The sequence below is a fragment of the Polypterus senegalus genome, chromosome 12, assembly GCF_016835505.1.
Source record: "Polypterus senegalus isolate Bchr_013 chromosome 12, ASM1683550v1, whole genome shotgun sequence".
In the NCBI taxonomy this organism is placed as follows: Eukaryota; Metazoa; Chordata; class Cladistia; order Polypteriformes; family Polypteridae; genus Polypterus; species Polypterus senegalus.
Window position 1 is genome coordinate 29047682 of NC_053165.1, and position 19002 is coordinate 29066683.

The following is a 19002-nucleotide window of genomic DNA, read 5'->3' on the forward strand; positions in this document are numbered from 1 at the left end:
CTGTCCTTTCTGATACATATACAGTATATATATCATCAGTGAACTGAACTAGATAGATAGATAGATAGATAGATAGATAGATAGATAGATAGATAGATAGATAGATAGATAGATAGATAGATAGATACTTTATTAATCCCAATGGGAAATTCGCATAATCCAGCAGCAGTATACTGATACAAAAAACAATATTAAATTAAAGAGTAATAAAAATGCATGTAAAACAGACAATAACTTTGAGTAATGTTAGCATTTACCCCCCGGGTGGAATTGAAGAGTCGCATAGTGTGGGTGAGGAACGATCTCCTCAGTCTGTCACTGAAGCTACTCCTCTGCCTGGAGATGACACTGTTCAGTGGATGCAGTGGATTCTTCATGATTGACAGGAGTTTGCTTAATGCCCGTTGCTTTGCCACGGATGTTAAACTGTCCAACTTTACTCCTACAACAGAGCCTGCCTTCCTCACCTGTTTGTCCAGGCGTAAGGCATCCTTCATCTTTATGCTGCCTCCCCAGCACACCACCGCGTAGAAGAGGGCACTCACCACAACTGTCTAGTAGAACATCTGCAGCATCTTATTGCAGATGTTGAAGGACGCCAACCTTCTAAGAAAGTATAGTCGGCTCTGTCCTTTCTTACATAGAGCATCAGTATTGGCAGACCAGTCCAATTTATCATCCAGCTGCACTCCCAGGTATTTATAGGTCTGTACCCTCTGCACACAGTCACCTCTGATGATCACGGGGTCCATGAGGGGCCTGGGCCTCCTAAAATCAACCACCAGTTCCTTGGTCTTACTGGTTTCAGGTGTAAGTGGTTTGAGTCACACCATTTAACAAAGTCTTTGATTAGCTTCCTGTACTCCTCCTCCTGCCCACTCCTGATGCAGCCCACAATAGCAGTGTCATCAGCGAACTTTTGTACATGGCAGGACTGCAAGTCGTATTGGAAGTCTGATGTATATAGGCTGAACAGGACCAGAGAAAGTACAGTCCACTGCGGCGCTCCTGTGTTGCTGACCACAATGTCAGACCTGCAGTTTCCGAGACGCTGCTGAGGTCTGTCTGTAAGATAGTCCATGATCCATGCCACCAGGTGTGAGTCTACTCCCATCTCAGTTAGCTTGTCCCTAAGGAGCAGAGGTTGGATTGTGTTGAAGGTGCTAAAGAAATCCAAAAGCATAATTCTTACAGCACCACTGCCTCTGTCCAAATGGGAGAGGGATCGGTGTAGCATATAGATAATGGCATCCTCTGCTCCCACCTTCTCCTGGTATGTGAACTGCAGAGGGTTGAGGGCGTGGCGGACCTGTGGCCTCAGGTGGTGAAGCAGCAGCCGCTCCATGGTCTTCATCACATGTGACGTCAAAGCAACAGTCATTCAGCTCACTAGGACGTGATACCTTTGGGACTGGGGTGATACAAGATGTTTTCCAAAGCCTCGCAACGCACAGGCCTTCAGCAGTTGTGGTGATACACCATCTGGACCCGTTGCTTTGCTGGCACGAAGTCTCCTCAGCACTCTGCTCACCTGTGCTGCTGTAATTGTGGGTGGGGATGTCTCACCTATGCTGGTATTAGCAGAAGGATGATTGGAGGATGCAGTACTCCGAAGTGAACTGTGATTCAATGTACTGCAAGTCTCTTGTCTGCAGTTCAGTACAGAAACTGATTCTTTTTTAAACTAGTTCAGTGTACGGTACTGCAAGTCAACTGTCTTCAGTTCAGTACATACTGAACCAGCATACTGGTTCATTCAATCAGTCTGTGCACTGAGATAGTCATAATCACTCAGTCAGGGTGAACTATTTCCTGAAGACAGCATTAAAGTGAAGTTAAAATTATAGCTCCAGACTGTCTTGGAAACCCATATTAACCGTAGCATGCACTGCACATGCCTTGAAAAGATTCCTTTTTAATGTCAGTGAACCAAGACAAGTACAAAAGAACTAGTTTGTTCATTCATTATATACCAGTATCCACTTACTCATGCCAGCAGAGTTCATGGACCGCAACACAAAAGTTGCTGTTGTTATTAAGTAATACAGTGCCCTTAAAATCACTCAAAAAAGGCAAAAACTTGATATCCACTCATTTCAAGACTTTTGGGCAAACAAATATGGATTCATACAACAAAAGGATTGTGTTGTTTGTGTGTTATGCTGTGAAACGATGTTGTGTAATATATAGTGAACAAAGACACTATAAAACCAAACATCAATCCATGTTTAAAAACTCTGAGGAGAAAAGTGAAGCCAAAAAAAAGGCTGTTTCTGGTGTGGCAGACGGCTGGGGGTGGTACCCAGCCGGGACGCCCAAAAGGATTGGAGGAGGGCTTGCGCCTCCTCCAGACCATGAGGGGGCGACTGCCCTGGTTACACTGGCGACCACGGGTGCAGAGCTTGGAAGCTCAACCCTGCGGGGGCCCGTGGTCACCGCCAGGGGGCACCCCGGTGCCTGGAGATCCCTGGGCCTCAGCACTTCCGCCACACACTGAAAAAAGTATAACATTGATGTTGTTCATTCAACGTAAATTTTCTCTTTCAAGCACTAGTCATTTAGTGTTGCAGCTTGAAATATTTGGTTTCAGATCTCAATCAAAGTAAAAAAATGTGTTTGTACCAAATTAAGTTATGGTGGAGGGAATAAACGTAAAAATCCTATTTCATTTAACTTAATATTTTAGGTTTTTCATGTGCTATGTTTGAGGGGCTGTTTGTATATTCTATCGGTCAAACTTTCCAGTTTGATGGCTTTCCAACTGCCAAAAAAGAAGAACAACTTAAAAAATAGATTTACTTCAGTAAAAAAAACAAGTCAATTTCATCCAATCACTCTAAGTGATTTGCCTCAACTTAAAAATTGTGGGATCAATAAGCTAAAAAGAATTATATTGGTTCAGATTGAAAATATTAAGTGTGAATCATCACATTTTTTTTTTCAGTGCACCAGGAAGTGCTAGGGGGAAGAAGACTGGGGACACCCGGAGGGCTTCCGGGTGCGCAGCCAGCACTTCCGCCACACAGGGGAGTGTCCACGGAGGAATGTTGGGAAGCAACTGGAGTCCATCCAGGCTTGTATAAAAGGGGCCGCCTCCATTCATTCGAGGACTGGAGTCGGGCGAGGAGTGGACGAAGTCTTGCTGGAGAAGAGTGGAGGCGGCCCGAAGAAGGCAGACACTGGAAGATTAGGCCTGGACTTTGGGGTTCGGTGCAGAGGCACTGGGTTGTGCACTAAAGTAAAACTGTAAATAGTGTAAATAAAGATATGTGTGTTGGGTGACAAAACGTTGTCTGCCTGTCTGTGTGTGGGGCTCGTTCCACACTGGCTACAAAAAACAAACTAATATTTTTAGTCAAGTAATTGGACCTTGTTGAGAGGCTTACTTACCTTGGCAGTGACATTCATGTTTCTGGTGACTCTTCCTATGAAGTCATTAGATGGATTGGGAGAGCATGGGGGGTTCATGAGTTCACTGGAAAACGGGTGTGTGGCGCTCCCGATATCTATGCAAAAGGACGAAGGACCAAGTCTTTGTAATCCTGGTGTTTCCTGTTTTACTATTTGGTTGTGAGACATGGACGCTATCCAGTGACTTGAGACGAAGACTAGGCTCCTTTGGTACTGTGTCTCTCTGGAAAATCCTTGGGTATCGTCGGTTTGATTTTGTGTTGAATGAGCGGTTGCTCATGAAGTCCCAACTGAGGAACAGTATCTGCATTATGAGGGAGCATCAGTTACGTCACTACCTCCATGTGGCACATTTCCAAGATGGGTGATCCGGGTAAGATCCTCATTTTTGGGGACCCGAGTGGCTGGACCAGGCCAAGGGGTCTCCCACGTAATATCTGGCTGCGGCAGATAGAGGGTCATTTCCGGAGGGTGGGACTGGACCACGTGATTGCCTGGGGGGTTGCAAACCGGGATCCTGAGTTGTTTTGTCGTGTAGTGGGTGTGGCAATGCAGTGTACCAGTGCAATCAAATGGGTAAAATATTAATCTTTCAATCTCTTACCTATTTAACCTCCCTGCATGTGTGCCTAATTATTTTCCTTCTCTTGTGCAATGCATTCTTCTCTAGTGCTTTTGTGTACGTCTTGATGATTGGGGTAACAATGTCATTATAACTTTCAAACTATGTATAGTCATTAAGAACAGTGTATTTTACTTAGTCTGTGTCACTAACCATCAGGGTATCAGTGTCAGAGGGCCATCCAGTATAACCTGGTCTTTTCCCAACGTTTTGACACAGGGCTCAGGAAACTGCTCACGTGATGGACCATCTGTGCTGACTGTGACTAGATCCTCCACGGCTAACACATTGAGCAAGTTTTTCACTGTTGATTTTATTCTAATTTTTACCGAAAAGCCATGTTTACACTGAGCTGCTGAAATAAGCAGTACAAGCATGGTCTCAACAAGATGTAGAATATTGTGGAAATCTGTGCAGTAAATCTCTTTTATCAGTAAAACTTCCCACAAACTGTGGATAAGACTTGTTTGAGAATTGGCCTTTAATAAGAATTTTTATCAATATCCATTCCATTTTTAAAGCCTTGACTTCACGTGCACTCTTCAACAAGATTTCTTGATACCAGTTGATTAAAATGTCAGCCTCATTTTCTTAAAGTGATTAAATCATTTGGTCATGAATCATGATAGAAGACTGAGAAGCAATGAAAAAATCTCAGACCCATGTGAACTTTCTTGCTGTGATTACACCTCATACTGTATTTTCATACTGGCTTCCCAATTCCTTGACTGTAACCTCCACTGTTTTCTCAACATGCAATTTTAGGTCATTACAAACGTTGGTGAGACTTGCGCCTTTGTGATGGATATTCTGAAAGGTAATGCCTGTACTGTGGTACTACTTACTGACTTTTCTTGGTTTTTAGTTTTCAGTCTGTCTGAGATCTGCATGTTTTCCTGAGGCTCCATATTTTCCTGCTGAGCACGTGATTCTAGTCCAGTGTGATGCAGAAACTCCTGCACAATTCTATTCTTTAATGGTCTGTCTGGTATACCCATAATTGTGAGAACAGAACTGTCAACAGTTGTTATAGTTTCTGGCAAAATCAAAGAAGGCAGGGGGGCATACATTTCTAAAGCTCTGGCTCTAGTCGTGGAAATGAGTGCCCCCACCCTGAGGATGTGATGGCCACAGTAGACATAAAAATGATAAAGAAGTCTTTCTACAACATCTAACAATCTGCTAAGGCAATAAGTGTCCCTTCCAGTGGCTAGGACAAAAGGGCAGAGTATAGAAAAAGTGCCAAAAGACTTCCCAGATTCTTTTAAATTGATTTAGCTCAATTTTAGCTGTTCCAACATTTATTTTGTGAACAGAAGAGCATTTCAACAACAAAGGCTCACCTTTGGAAAATTACTATCCCCTAAAGTGGATGAGATGGAAAGGAACATTAAATATGAAACTGATACAGAAGACTGCCTACTGTCTTTTAATATACATCTTGGACAATTTTAGCTATACAGTGTTCATTTTGCAAGCAGCTCACAGGAGCAGGCATTTCCAAAGTAAAGGCTCAGCTATGGAAATGAGAATCCCCTCTGGTGGAATGGGATGCAGGGGCACAGTAGATATGAACGTGCAACAGAAGACTGCATCAAGACACTGTGAGACATTTTAACTACACAATGTTCACAGTTTGATCAGTTTTAATCTGCCATGATCAACTGTGCATGTTATAAACAGGAAAAAGATTTTTATAAGATAATGATGCCTACTGTGAAAATGAAATCTCCTCCCCCCCCCCATTTTAAAGGGGTGGTCATGACAGGCAAAAGATTTCTTTTTTGATAGAACTGAAATTATTTAATTTACACAGTTTTAATCACTCATATGACAGAGGTGAAATGTAAGCTCTACAACAAAAGCCTTTTATGTGAAAATTGTTTTTTTTTCTGCCCTTAATCCAAAACAAAAAGAAAAACTAACTGAGTAAATGTTTAAAAGCAAGGGACCACGCATGGTGTGGAAGTGGATTGGTACATTTAATTTAACGATTTGTGTTTGAAATGTCTTTGTACAGAGGTCTTGGGTGTCAAGTAATGAATTATTAATTATAATAATTATTAATTTTTAAATAAAGCTTACTTTCCATGTTTCTTTGCTGATAAGCTTCTGTTGAAGAATTTATTGGTAAAAGAACATATAGTGCACATGCTAAAATGACTGAAGTAACAACTAACAAAGTGGCATTTAACGATACTATTTCAAGAAAGTTTACTGTCTACTGTCAATCACAGAGCACTCCAGTAAAACAACAATAATGTGTAATACACCTGCAGCCTTAAATCACAGACCTTATTACATAGATGTGTGTGAGGAAACAGCAGGCAGGCGGCGTATTGCACAGAGCATGCGTTAAATCAAAAGTGAAATGGTATGCAAAGATGTGTGAACACGAGGAGATCCGTGACAATCACACTTTAAGTATGCCTGTGCCAAATCAGATGGGACAATGGAATTCCACTTGGCACAGATATCCATATAACAGGGTACTGTATCTACTTAACGGACAGAAGAAATTCAAATGTTTTGCAGGCATTCCTTTTGTTTTGATGACTGGTTGCATCATATTCAGCACTTGTTGAAATTCACCATGTGGAATACCTGGCCATCCCATCTATCGTATCATGAACTTTGGAATATATTTGCGCACGTCTCCAAGTCTGACGTAATTTTTGCCTCGACTCCCTGGAACCCAGCGCAGGCGTGTGAAGTGTGTAAACCAGCCTTTATGTGGCACACGGATATCCAACGGGGAGCCCATATCGACAAATATGTTAACAGCACATGCACTCAACAATGAAAAACAATGGCCTTTTGTTTTGCATCCATTACAATATAATTAGTATAAAGTTTCAATGATTTCATTTGATATTGGCGAACTAAGTAAAGTTATAATCTGAAAAACATATTTTTGGTCTCATTTGTGGCAATTTTAGTTGCAGTCTGAAGCCCTGGCAGGACTATGGGCTGGGCCACTCGAAGGTTTCTTCCGGGCCACATGTGGCCTGTGGACCATGATTTGATAAACCGGGTCTAAAGTTTGTAAATTGCTGAAAACTAAACCCATTGATTGTGTTTATTTTATTTTTTTTGGCTGTCCATAAACCTATTGCCTGCTGTCTTCTCACAGACATACTTGCTATTCTTGAGTTATGGATATTCCAATATTAGCTACTTCCAGTCATTGAAATTATATAACTACTTTTCTGTGGTTCACTAATCACAGCTCAAGCGACCATTTAGGCCCAGGGCCCTCCTCCTCCACTGTTTTTTTGATCTGTCAGAACACAAGAGAATCAATTTTCTGATTTTTCATAAGGTTTTAGAGCCAGCAGATGACAAAACACTGCATATCAATATTCTCTGACTGCGACATCTTTAAAAATCAACATGTATGTTTGATAATATCAAAGCACCATATGGGAGTTTTTGGAATACATTAAAATTGACAATAGCAAGCGTATTGTCTTGGAGCAAGGTATACTGTCTGCTGTACAGATTAAGCATAAAAATCCTTCAAACCTTAAAATTTCCCTATACAGTGATCACCATTTAACCTACTGACCTGTTTCTGAGCAAAGAAAAAGTTCAAAAAGAGCTAAGACTCAGAGAGTGTATTCAAGTCTAAGACCCCATAATGCAAGATAGCAAACATTAACATAGTATTTGCCAAGGGCAGCATCTAAGGGAGCAAAGTACATCAAACACAGAAAATACGAAGAAGCCCAAGTAAATCTGTCCATCGAAATTGGCATGTCTACAAGGTTATGTGACATGCCATGGTTTAGAAAACGTGCTACTTCCGTCAACCCCAAATTTAACATGTGATACATGAGTAAATGCTATGGTGGAACTGTAGAAAAATGAATTGTGTGTAATAGAGAAAGAAGCATTCAGTCATTTGTTGTTTGCTTTATTCAAATTAAAGTTAGATTGATATGCATGGAAAAGTGCACTTTGTTTAGCAAAAATGACCAGAAAGTATAAGCATTTTATTAAAATTGCTACTGTTCGGTATCATGCTTTGTTTTTATTTTTTTTTTAATATAGGCTTCTACTAACCTTAAATAAATGTTTGATCTAAACCCATTAAGTATACAGTTTTGTCCAGTTTTCACACAAATCTAAGCTATAATATATTTCTTTAACCTTACCATAATTACTAATAGTAAAACTGAAAGTAATTTATTTATATATAAATAGAAATATTTTGTGAAATAAAAATTAAACTAAAAATAAATCATAAATAAAAAAATAAAATAAGAATCATCACTCTTTTGACAGTTATTATAGGATTATACCATTAACTCTACCATCTTCTGTAAAAAAAAAAAACTATGTTATGTGATTCAGATCTGAAAACACTGTCATCCTACAATACTCCCTGGACCAGCATGACATATAGCCAGAATCTGTCCTTATCTCTTTAACTTCCTATATATATTAACTTTAATCATCTAATACAATGCATTTTTCAGTAGTCTTCAGGTAGAGGGATGGGAAGACATCACCTGTTAAACTTTGTCATTTCATTAAGCACTAATTTTAATTGTCATGTGTTTTTAATTCACACTCTCTCTCTTACAGAGCCCTAAATTCAGTTTTACAATATAATAGCAGATACTGTTATTTGTTTAATGTTTTTGCTGCATCTTAATTGACGCAGTTTTAAAATGCAGCATAGAATTTAAAGCTCAAAACTTACCATTTCATTATTACTATAATAAATCAAAGTCAGCATCCTAAATATACAAGAAAAAAAAAACTTTCATTTAATAGTAAAATGTAATAAAATTGCAACATTTTTGTGTAATAAAGCCCTAAATAATTGCAGTATTATTAATGGCAGAAAATGTAAAACAGATTTACCTGAAAAACTGTAAGTAGGGACTGTGGGAAATTATCAAATGTGCTTCTTTTTGTGTCCATTTCATCAAAGTTGAATTTGCCTCCAAAGAGCTGCATTCCAAGGAGTGAGAAGATGATGATGAAGAGAAATAACAAAAGGAGGAGAGAGGCAATAGAGCGCACTGAATTCAGCAAAGATGCCACTAGATTGCTCAGTGAATTCCAGTATCTAAAAAGGGAGACAACATTTTAAATTAATAGATTATTTTCTTTATTATGTATCTAATGTTGGCAAGCAATTCTGAAGTACCAACGCAGCTATACCACGTATTATATTGTTATAGTATATACAATTGCTGTATGTAAAATGTATGTTAAAGGTGTATTTTATGCTTTTACTGCTGGAGTAGTGCTGACCTCTTGCTGTCTAAAGAATATCAAATTGTTTCTTGAACTTTATACTGACTTGCACTTTCTTTGGGTTAGAATATTGCATGATTTCTGCTGTAACGTCTGCAGTTTCTCTTGGCATTGATAAAGTTTCCATCTATACAGGTATATTTATCTATATAGCCTTATATTTTATTTAATTGCTTGTCAGGAAGACAACCAAGACAAATAATTTGTCTGTCTGTCTCACAACAGTGCTATACACTCATACCCACAATTATTTAGGCTACCACCTATTTTAGAGATGCCATCTAACATTAACACGTGTACCTTTTGTTACCTGGAGAAAACCTACAAAGATACAAGGAGAATATGAACAGTCAGCAACACAAATGAAAATAGAACCAAGCTCTTTGCATTTGTATCACTAGCCACTGTGCTGCTCCAGGGTCTATGTAAAATAAAATAAGCATTTTGTATGTAATGTAATTATACATTCAAGTTTTGATCATTTTTTACCTATATTGTTTAATAACATTATATACATTTTGCAAATGTTTGTTCTCTAAAGAATTAACTTTGAGCTTGGAGTAATCCCATATTAGTTGCACATTATGATTCCGCAAGCTAGCAAGACAGATAAGCTTTTTTGCTTAATATAAATCTCATGGTAGTTGCTATATGTTTACAGATATTGACTGTATGAAACAAGAATTCTTTCAGCAACCTTACAAAATCTCATGGTTATGATAAGTTTACAAGTATTTAGTTTTGAATAACTACTCAAAGAATTTTTCAGTGCCTGCAGAAGGTACAGTTTACCATCTCAAGTGCCAGAAAGACAAACTCAAGTCTGGTCTCTTATTGCTCTTTGATGGTGTGGTGGAACAATATGTTGCATATCATTTTATAAATATTTTACATGTCTTTATTTGCAGAATTAGCATTTTGCTGGTTAACATGTTTAAAGAGCAAGGAAAATGGACAACCCAGTTTTTCGCTTCTCCACAAACTTTAGGAATGCTAGTTTTTATCAATGAATTGCTGGCCACCTGTGTGGGCTTGTAATTGTGCGGGTTGGCTCCTTGCTCCCTCTTCAATAATGGGAGCCTCTTGAACCTGACATTGTCGATAACGTAACTGGATGAGCTAAGCTGAAGAGGATAAAACACCAAACAAAGGGATGGTGAAAAGTGCTAGTACTTTTATTAAAACAAATCAAAATCCAAGTGGCGTCCAAAGTGCAATGTTCAAAAAAAAAAGTTAATAAATAAATAATCCTCAAAAACATCAAAGTACTGGTGGGGGTTAAAATGATCCAATAAATAATCCATTAAAAATGAGGTTAAAACAATGCAGGAGTCTGCTTCCCTTTAAAACTGATGCCTCTCCGGCTTATCCTATTGGAACCTCGCAGCCTGGAGAGACGTTGACCAACAGGCGCTGACATCCATCAAAACTTGGCCCGTATCCCCCACTGGCTGCTCAGCAGGACTGAACCTCATATCCCCTTTCTGAGTGCTGGCCATGCTAAAACCTCCTGGAGCACCATTCCTGTCCGTCTGCTTCCACACTAAGCACTGGCTCGCTGCTGCTCCTGCCTTTTTCTCTGTCTTTTAACCTCTGCTCTTCTTTTCCCCTGTTTCTCTCTCCTTTGTTCCTTCTCTCCTCTCTTTCTTATGCTTCCCTTTATAGGCTGGGTGAGCGGTTGCAGATGTAATTGCCTGATTACTGCCCTGGGCTAATAACAAGGCAATCAGACTGCCCACAAGTGCTGGCAAGGCAGCACATAGACGGCTGACCGCATCGCACCAACCCAGAGATGGGGCGTCTTCCCAGCAGATTGCTCGCATGTGCTCCCACTCCCCAGCACAAGCACATTCATCATTTATTCATTAATTAAAATGGCCACTCTTTTTGAGCCGCAGACTTGCTATACCACAGGGCTAATTGTATTACTTTATGACTTGCATTCCACTTAAAGGATAAAGGCAAGAAACAAAATTATTTGAGGTGAGGGGAGTGGCTGTGCCTGAGCTGCTACATTGGTGGATGGCATGGGAAGGTGTATGTATCAGGAGATACACAAAGATATAAAGAGAGAGCTTGCAAAGGCATGCACTCTGTCTGCCATGTTGCGTATTGATGAAAGCTGACCAGATGATGACCTGAAGAAATCAGGCTGACTGGGCCTGTGCATACGATGAGCTGACCAAGAAGAACTGAATGCAACTATAAGTTATTGTGTCACCTGAAATTACACATCTAGCATTATCAGGTTGTATGGTCTTGGTTTACAAAGCCACATTCTATTTGCTTGTATGGTACTAGTTATAATAAAAAAAAAACATTAATATTGCAGGTTAGAAGTTTTACTAAAATAAAAAAATGGCTTGTCTCAATTTCAGCCATATGCCAATAGCTAAAATTTACATTATGGATGTGCAGAATTTGTATACCTAAAACAAAGTGATGGGGAAAATAGTGGCGGGGAAATAGTTGACAGTCAAGAGGAAGGGAGACCAGAGGAAGGAGAAGAGCAGAAGGTGTGAGCAGGAACAGATAGAAGAAATGTAACATTTGGTAGGCAGGTGGACAAGCCACCCTATCTGGCAGATAGGGGAAAATGTGTGCAGTTAGGATAAGAGTGGCCTCAGCATTTTGTTTTTTACACTTATTAGTAGCTTTTGCTCTCTAATTTCTTCTTTGCTCTTCCACTATAATTTTGAGAATGACTCTTTTTTAGTGTTTTGGCATCTTTTCCATTATTATGATTTGGTGTTCCTTAGCAATAACACACACCATTTTTACTTGCCTCACAATATTCAGACCATTGCTTTGACATTAAGTAGCTTGCTTTTAAGTGATCCTGTTTTTCAGGGGAGCAAAACTGGTAGGAGACAATGACAAGGACAGTCACATACTGTATACTAAGTAATAGCAAGCAACACTTATAGATGAATCAGCTTTTGTTTCTGTACACACATAAAATTTGGTCAAAATATGTCTACTAAGGCACAATATTAAATTTGCAATCAATCTTAATGGTGACAACGTGTGAAGGTGTACATGCATCTACTAAACAATTTCAATGTTATCTCAGTTAGTCAGTACATGTGTGCATAGGTAAATATCAAACGCAGACATTGCTTCATCCTAGGAAAGCCTGTTTCACAGATTGTCCTATACTAGTGACAGACCCCTATTCAAAGTTCATCTCAGAAGCTCTATTAAATTAAATATAAACACTGCATTAGGTACAATGTTTTCCCAGTTTTAAGTTATATTTTACCTTTAGTTTTTGACTTTCATTTTTTAATTCTTTTTTTAATTTTAATGTGTTGCTGTTTTTGTGTTTATTTCATCTTAGTTCTTCAGCAATTAATATTTTGCTTTTGTTACATTGTGTTAGTTTTGTATTCCTCACCAAAAATGTCTATGTAGACACAGGTTGGCAAGTGTTAAAACACAGTTTTCTTTGTAGTTGTCAAATTGTATATCATTCATGATGCAACTGTCAACTTAACATACACTATACAATTTTACTGTCTGCAACAGATCAATCAAGAAATGTAAGAATCAAACAACAAGTGTGATCTGTTGTCATTCGATACATAAACAAGTTTAAGCAAATGGTTATTAAATTTTAAAAAAGATTTTTTATTTCTGAGATCCCCTTCAGAACAGGCCATTCAGCCCAACAAAGCTCCTATCTGCTTAATTCTTCTAAAATAACATCAAGTAGAGTTCTGAAAATCCCTACTGTCTACCACACTACTTGGTAGCTTATGCCAGGTGTAAAGAAAAATGTCCTAACGTTTGTACGAAATTTACTCTTAACAAGTTTCCAACTGTGTCCCCGTGTTCTTGATGAACTCATTTTAAATAACAGTCTTGATCCACTGTACAGATCTCCTTCATAATTTTAAACAATTCAATTATGTCTCCTCTTAATCTTCTTTTGCTTAAACTGAAAAGGCTCAGCTCTTTTAATCTTACTTCATAGACTTTCAATATTGCACACCCTTACTGTGTACTGTTTTGGTCTCTAGGTTACAAAAATGACCTAGTGCTAGAAAAAAAAAAAAAAAACAGATGAGTGAATAGGCTGACTCCAGGGCTACAGAGGATGGATTATGAAGAGACCAAAACTGTACACAGTAGGGGTGTGCAATATTAGCAAAAAAGTATATCTCCATATTGACAATAAAGATAATTAGATGATATTTTGCATCCTTTACAAAGGCGTTTGCAAAAGTCATTGATCTAGCTTGGTCTTGATAATAGGATAGAGATTGATGTAAACAACAGTCAAAGAAAACAGGTCTTATCTATTTACTTAAAACTGAAGTAAAATAACACAAAAACATTCAAATCACAAGTCATGGTATTAATGAGATCAAACAGTGCAAGTATGAGTAAACCATTTCAAAGTTGCCTACAGAATTTACACAAAAAATTGCACTAAGACCAACAAAACTATTATAAAGAGCACATTTTAAACAGATACTTACCCTTAATGTAAACAAGATATGAATACAAAGGGAACAGAATACTAATCATTGCAGGGTAGGAACATTATAGTCTGGATAAACATAAACTGCTCTGTTGTAAGGTGAATTGTGCAGCATACAACCAAAAACAAATATCTAACATATTATTCTATAGTGTAAAAATCCAAAGTTCTGTCAAATGCTGCACAGGAAAAAACTATATCATTAACAAGTTCTCATACACCCCACAATTGACACTAATTAGTTTTACATATACCTTATGCAGCTGTTTTTTCCTTTGCAGCTTTGTTTTCAACTCTTTATTAACCATTGTGGAGTGTTTTTAAATTTCCTACTAATTCCAAATTTAGCATTGTACCTGTCCTGCATTATATGTAAAATCTTTTCAGACCTGTTCCACTGCTCTTCAACTGTCTCATCCCTTAAAAGCTTTTCCCAGTCTATCCTCCTTAGACTTTGCTGCATCTGCTTAAAATGTGTCCTACCAATGTTAAACTTAACAGTTTTAATCTTAGCATCTGCACTCTTCCAAAACTCTGAGAACTGTATTATATAATGATTACTTGACCCTAATGGTTCAATCATCTTTACTCCCTCAATTCAATCCTGAATATTACAAAAAACTAAATCCAGAAAGGCTTCACCCAATACTGGTGCTTTAACATAATGTGATAAAAAATAACTTTTTACTTCTAGAAACTCCTGCTCTTGTACTCCACTATTTGTAAGATTAGCCCTATTAATATGTGGGTAGTTAAAGTTCACCATGACTATAATATACCCCTGTAAACTTGGCTTTTTAATATTAACAAAACAATGTGCATTGAAATTACTGTCTGCATTGGGTGGTCTATACCACATTCTAAAATAAGGCCTCTATCCCTAATGCTTTCAGACTAAGCCACATGTCCTAACTAAAATGAAGCTCATTTTTAATCTGAAGATTACTTGCTTCTTAAATGCTATTTGACATAAACAGCATCCACATCTCCTTTTCTGTTCTGTATATCCTTCCTAAAAATGTCTTTGTTATTTATCCAGGTTTCTGTCACTGCTATAATATTATAATTATGTTCCGATACATACAACTCCAACTCACTTGTTTTAATTTTGATACTTCCAGCATTAAAGGACACTTTTTTTTAACATGCTACTCATTTGACTTTTGTATTTAAACATTGGATTAGAATTTACATTACTATACATTTTTATTTTTACACTGCTGTTTGTTCCTTCATGTACAGTTCTAAACCTGGCCTGTGCTAAACTCCCTGCCCCCCAACTCCCCCCACTACCCTACTTTAAACAATCTTCAACTAACTACTCATACACCTCCCCAACACAGTGGTACCCCCCTCTGGTTCAGATGTAACCTGTTGTGGTGTAACAGGTCCCATCTGCTCCCAATAAACCTACACCCTTCTAATCTACACCAAGATTTGAGCCACGCATTAAGCCTTCTAATCTCCTTAATCTTACCTGGACTGGCGAGGAACACAGTCAGAACTTCAGAGAAGTTTTGCAGTTTTGCTCCTCAGGCTGACATCTAACTCTTTAAATCTGGATCTCAGAACTGACTGACTACACTTATGAATGCCATTTGTTCCAACATAGACAATGAGCACTTGTGACCTACCTATCTCAACCTATCTGGTCTGGAATGTACTCCTGTACCACCTTATGGGTGCACACTATCTCTCTAAAGGACCCCTGGGCCAGACGCGCCAATTCCCTACTATAATGCAGGCCAGCCAATTCCTCCTCCAGTTCAGTAATCCTGAGCATGAGGTGCTGGATCCTGAAGCCTTTCTCCAGAAAGTCCAGCATCCAACAGGGCTTGCATTGCAATGGCCTCATTATTAAAATTTGACTTTGGACTACTAAAACTGCTTGTTTTAAAAGTTTTCTTTAATTAAAGTGAAAGGTTTTTGACTTAAATGGTATAAAAAAAAAAAAAATAGATTATACAACTCCTATAGTTATCTTACAACTTCTGACTCCTTAAGCTCCTGTAATATTTTCCCCCTCAACTGACTCCTGTTTGTCCTCCTATGAAGTTAACTTTACTTTTCTTTGTCTGTTCTCCTAACTTTGCACTCCTCTTATTCCTTACTTAAAAGTTCTCCACTCACACAGTTTGTATTCCTTTTTTAGAAGTAAAATCACAGCACACAAACGTGTATTCTTATTTTATAATTATTTTGATATCTCCTGATCTGGATTATTAGTCATCTACCCATTTTGAAACTTTGAAATTTTATTTTTTAGGGGATTCTTACTTTGCTTATTTTATGAAACAATATGGAAGTCATTACTTGATCTGTGTAAATAACAATAAAAGCAGAAATGAAGGTACAGTAATTTTTTTTTTGCCAAGCAGCATTTCTAAAAGCATACCATTTACATTAAGTACTGAACATCTGTCACTGCATCATCTCAGATCACTAACTTAACACTAGAATTACCAGAGCCTACGAAAAAACTCATAAATCCGTCCCACCTTAAATCGCTTCTTAAAATCGTTCACAGCTCTCCACCAGCGTCTTTTGTCAGCTAAATGTGCTGATAAAAAACAGGCTGCAAGCAGCCGGCTATTCTATCCCCCCACCGACTTAGAACGTGCACAAACTTCTCCCAGCTCATGCCTTGATTGATTTTCTGGGAGTGAAGTGGAGTTTTAGAGTGGAAATAATAGATCATTGTTTGGAACACACGCATTTCATGTCTGTTTCGTTTCTACAGTAATCTGTGTAAACACATTGTTAAAACAGAAACGTTTTTTATATTCTACTAGTAGATGACAAAATGAAGGCATAAACTTTATAATGTATGAAGCCTGAAGTCCAAATATCAAAAGAAATATTTTCACAGAAGGTACAAATCTAACACAACAATTACTTTTATTCAAAAATATAGCTGCAGAAACAAAAAGCCGCCTTAACATGCGACATTGACACCCGTTTATTATGACTGTCTCTGTGGCGCAATAGAATCAGCTGCCGACTGGGAATCAAAAGGTTGCGAGTTTGATCCTGCACCACTCCGTTTTAAGAAGTAAACTGCTCTTAGTCTTACTATTTTAGAATAAAAACATACATTTGATTTCAGTCTGTAACAGCCGTTGTAATTTATGATCCTTGTAAAGGTTAGCTTTGTTTTTTTTTTTTAGTCAGTCAGTTTTATTATCTCAGCCGCGTTCACGAGCCCAAACACACCCCATATTTTTGAATAAAAGCGCAATTTTTGTGTTAGATTTGTATCTTTTGTGAAAGTATTTCTTTGATACTTCAGGCTTCATACATTATATATTTTATGCCTACATTTTGTCATCTACTAGCAGAATATAAAAAACGTTTCTGTTTTAACAATGTGTTTACACAGATTACTGTAGAAACGGAACAGACATGAAATGTGTGTGTTCCAAAAAAACAATCTATTATTTCCACTCTAAAACTCCACTTCACTCCCAGAAAATCAATCAAGGCATGAGCTTGGAGAAGTTTGTCCACGTTCTAAGTCGGTGAGGGAATGGAATAGCCGGCTGCTTGCAGCCTGATTTTTATCAGCACATTTAGATGACAAAAGACGCTGGTGGAGAGCTGTGAACGATTTTAAGAAGCAATTTAAGGTGGAACAGATTTACAAGTTTTTTCATAGGCTCTGGTAATTTTAGTGTTAATAAACGACATGCAAGACCTTTGGAGCTCTCAGTGATAACATGTAAACTCCATACACACACTGACCGAGCTAGCTATCAAACCTGAACTCATAGCACTGTGTAATATTATTATTATTAATAATAATTATAATAATAATAATAATATAGACATTACATTAATAACCTTAGAATACAAGCTAATATCAAACACTAATAAATATCTGAAAGTCAAAGATTTAAATTAGATTAAGAAACAAGCAGGTAAAAAGAAGTAGCCATGAACAAACAACACAATTTTTACATGCCTGTTTGGAATATATAAACAGATGTTACAATCACCCACAACAATAAGGATAAGGAACAGCAACCAGAATAAGAGTAGATTTCATTATCAGTTTTACAGCCACATGCTAGGTGGATATCAACCATTTAATATCCATTCATTTGCTAGACCTCCACCACGCTTATAATCAATAAATACTGTATATTAAGATTATTGCACTCCATCCACTTTCTATTGATGAAGCATTTAATATAGAGAAGTTCAACATGATAGTGTTGAGTATCTGTTCAATCTATCACTGGGAAGATATCACCAATAAACAAGCAATATCTGTAGGAAGTATGGTTAACACTAAAATTGCCAAAGCCTACGAAAAAACTCGTAATCCTGGTCCACCTTAAATCTGTTCGCACCTCTCCATCAGCATCTTTTGTGTTGTAAATGTGTCGATTAACACAAGCAGCAAGCAGCCTGCTATCCTATCCCCCAACCAACACAGAAAGGGTAGAAAGTTCTCTGAGCTCAAGTCTGTTTACCCATGTGTGAGTTGCCAGGAGTTGTAAAGAGTAAATAATATATCATTATTTGAAATACATATATTTCATGTGTATTCCGTGTCTACAAAAATCTATGTAAACACATCGTTAAAACAGAAACATGTTTCATGTTTTTGTAATATTTGACAAAATGTAGACATGAAGTGTATAATGTGTGAAGCCTGAAGTCCAAATATCAAATAAACACTTTCACAAAAGGTACAAGCATAACAAAACAAGTGCACTTTTATTCAAGAATATAACTGCAGAAAAAGAACCCGTGTTAGGGTGTGACATTGACATGCCCTTAATACGACCACTTTGGTGGTGCAGCGGTAAGAACTGCTGATTTGTAATCAAACCATTCGTGATTCGATCCTGGACGCCTACATTTTGAGTAGTGAGCTGCTCTTATTCGTACTATTATAGAATAAAAACATACATTTGATTTGAGTCTATAACAGCTGGTGTAAATTATGGTACTTGCAAAGGTTAGCTTTTTTTTTTAAATTCAGGTTTATTCTCTCAGTCATGTTCACTCTCGCCCCGATCTGACACTGTTGTTTTCAAATAAAGACGTGCTATAGCGAGGTGAACTCAGATGAGGACGAGGGTTCTACATTGGAGAAAGAGAACAGAAGCCCTTCCCGCAAGAAACGTCCACTCACATATAAGAACAGCGCAGCTGCACCAGTCGTAAAGACAAAGGATGACACCATTTGGATGCAGCAAAAGGC

At 37.9% G+C, this 19002-nt stretch overlaps 1 protein-coding gene across 9 annotated transcripts in view; it reads right to left on the bottom strand.

Annotated features, from left to right (window-relative positions):
• LOC120540046 (voltage-dependent L-type calcium channel subunit alpha-1C-like) overlaps window positions 1-19002 on the bottom strand; it is a 1017626-nt gene that overhangs the window by 239814 nt on the left and 758810 nt on the right. For all 9 annotated transcript variants that reach the window (XM_039770507.1, XM_039770503.1, XM_039770506.1 and 6 more), the window contains exon 14: window positions 8906-9113. In XM_039770507.1, the coding sequence (XP_039626441.1) occupies window positions 8906-9113 (208 nt within the window). The remainder of the gene's footprint in view (window positions 1-8905; window positions 9114-19002) is intronic.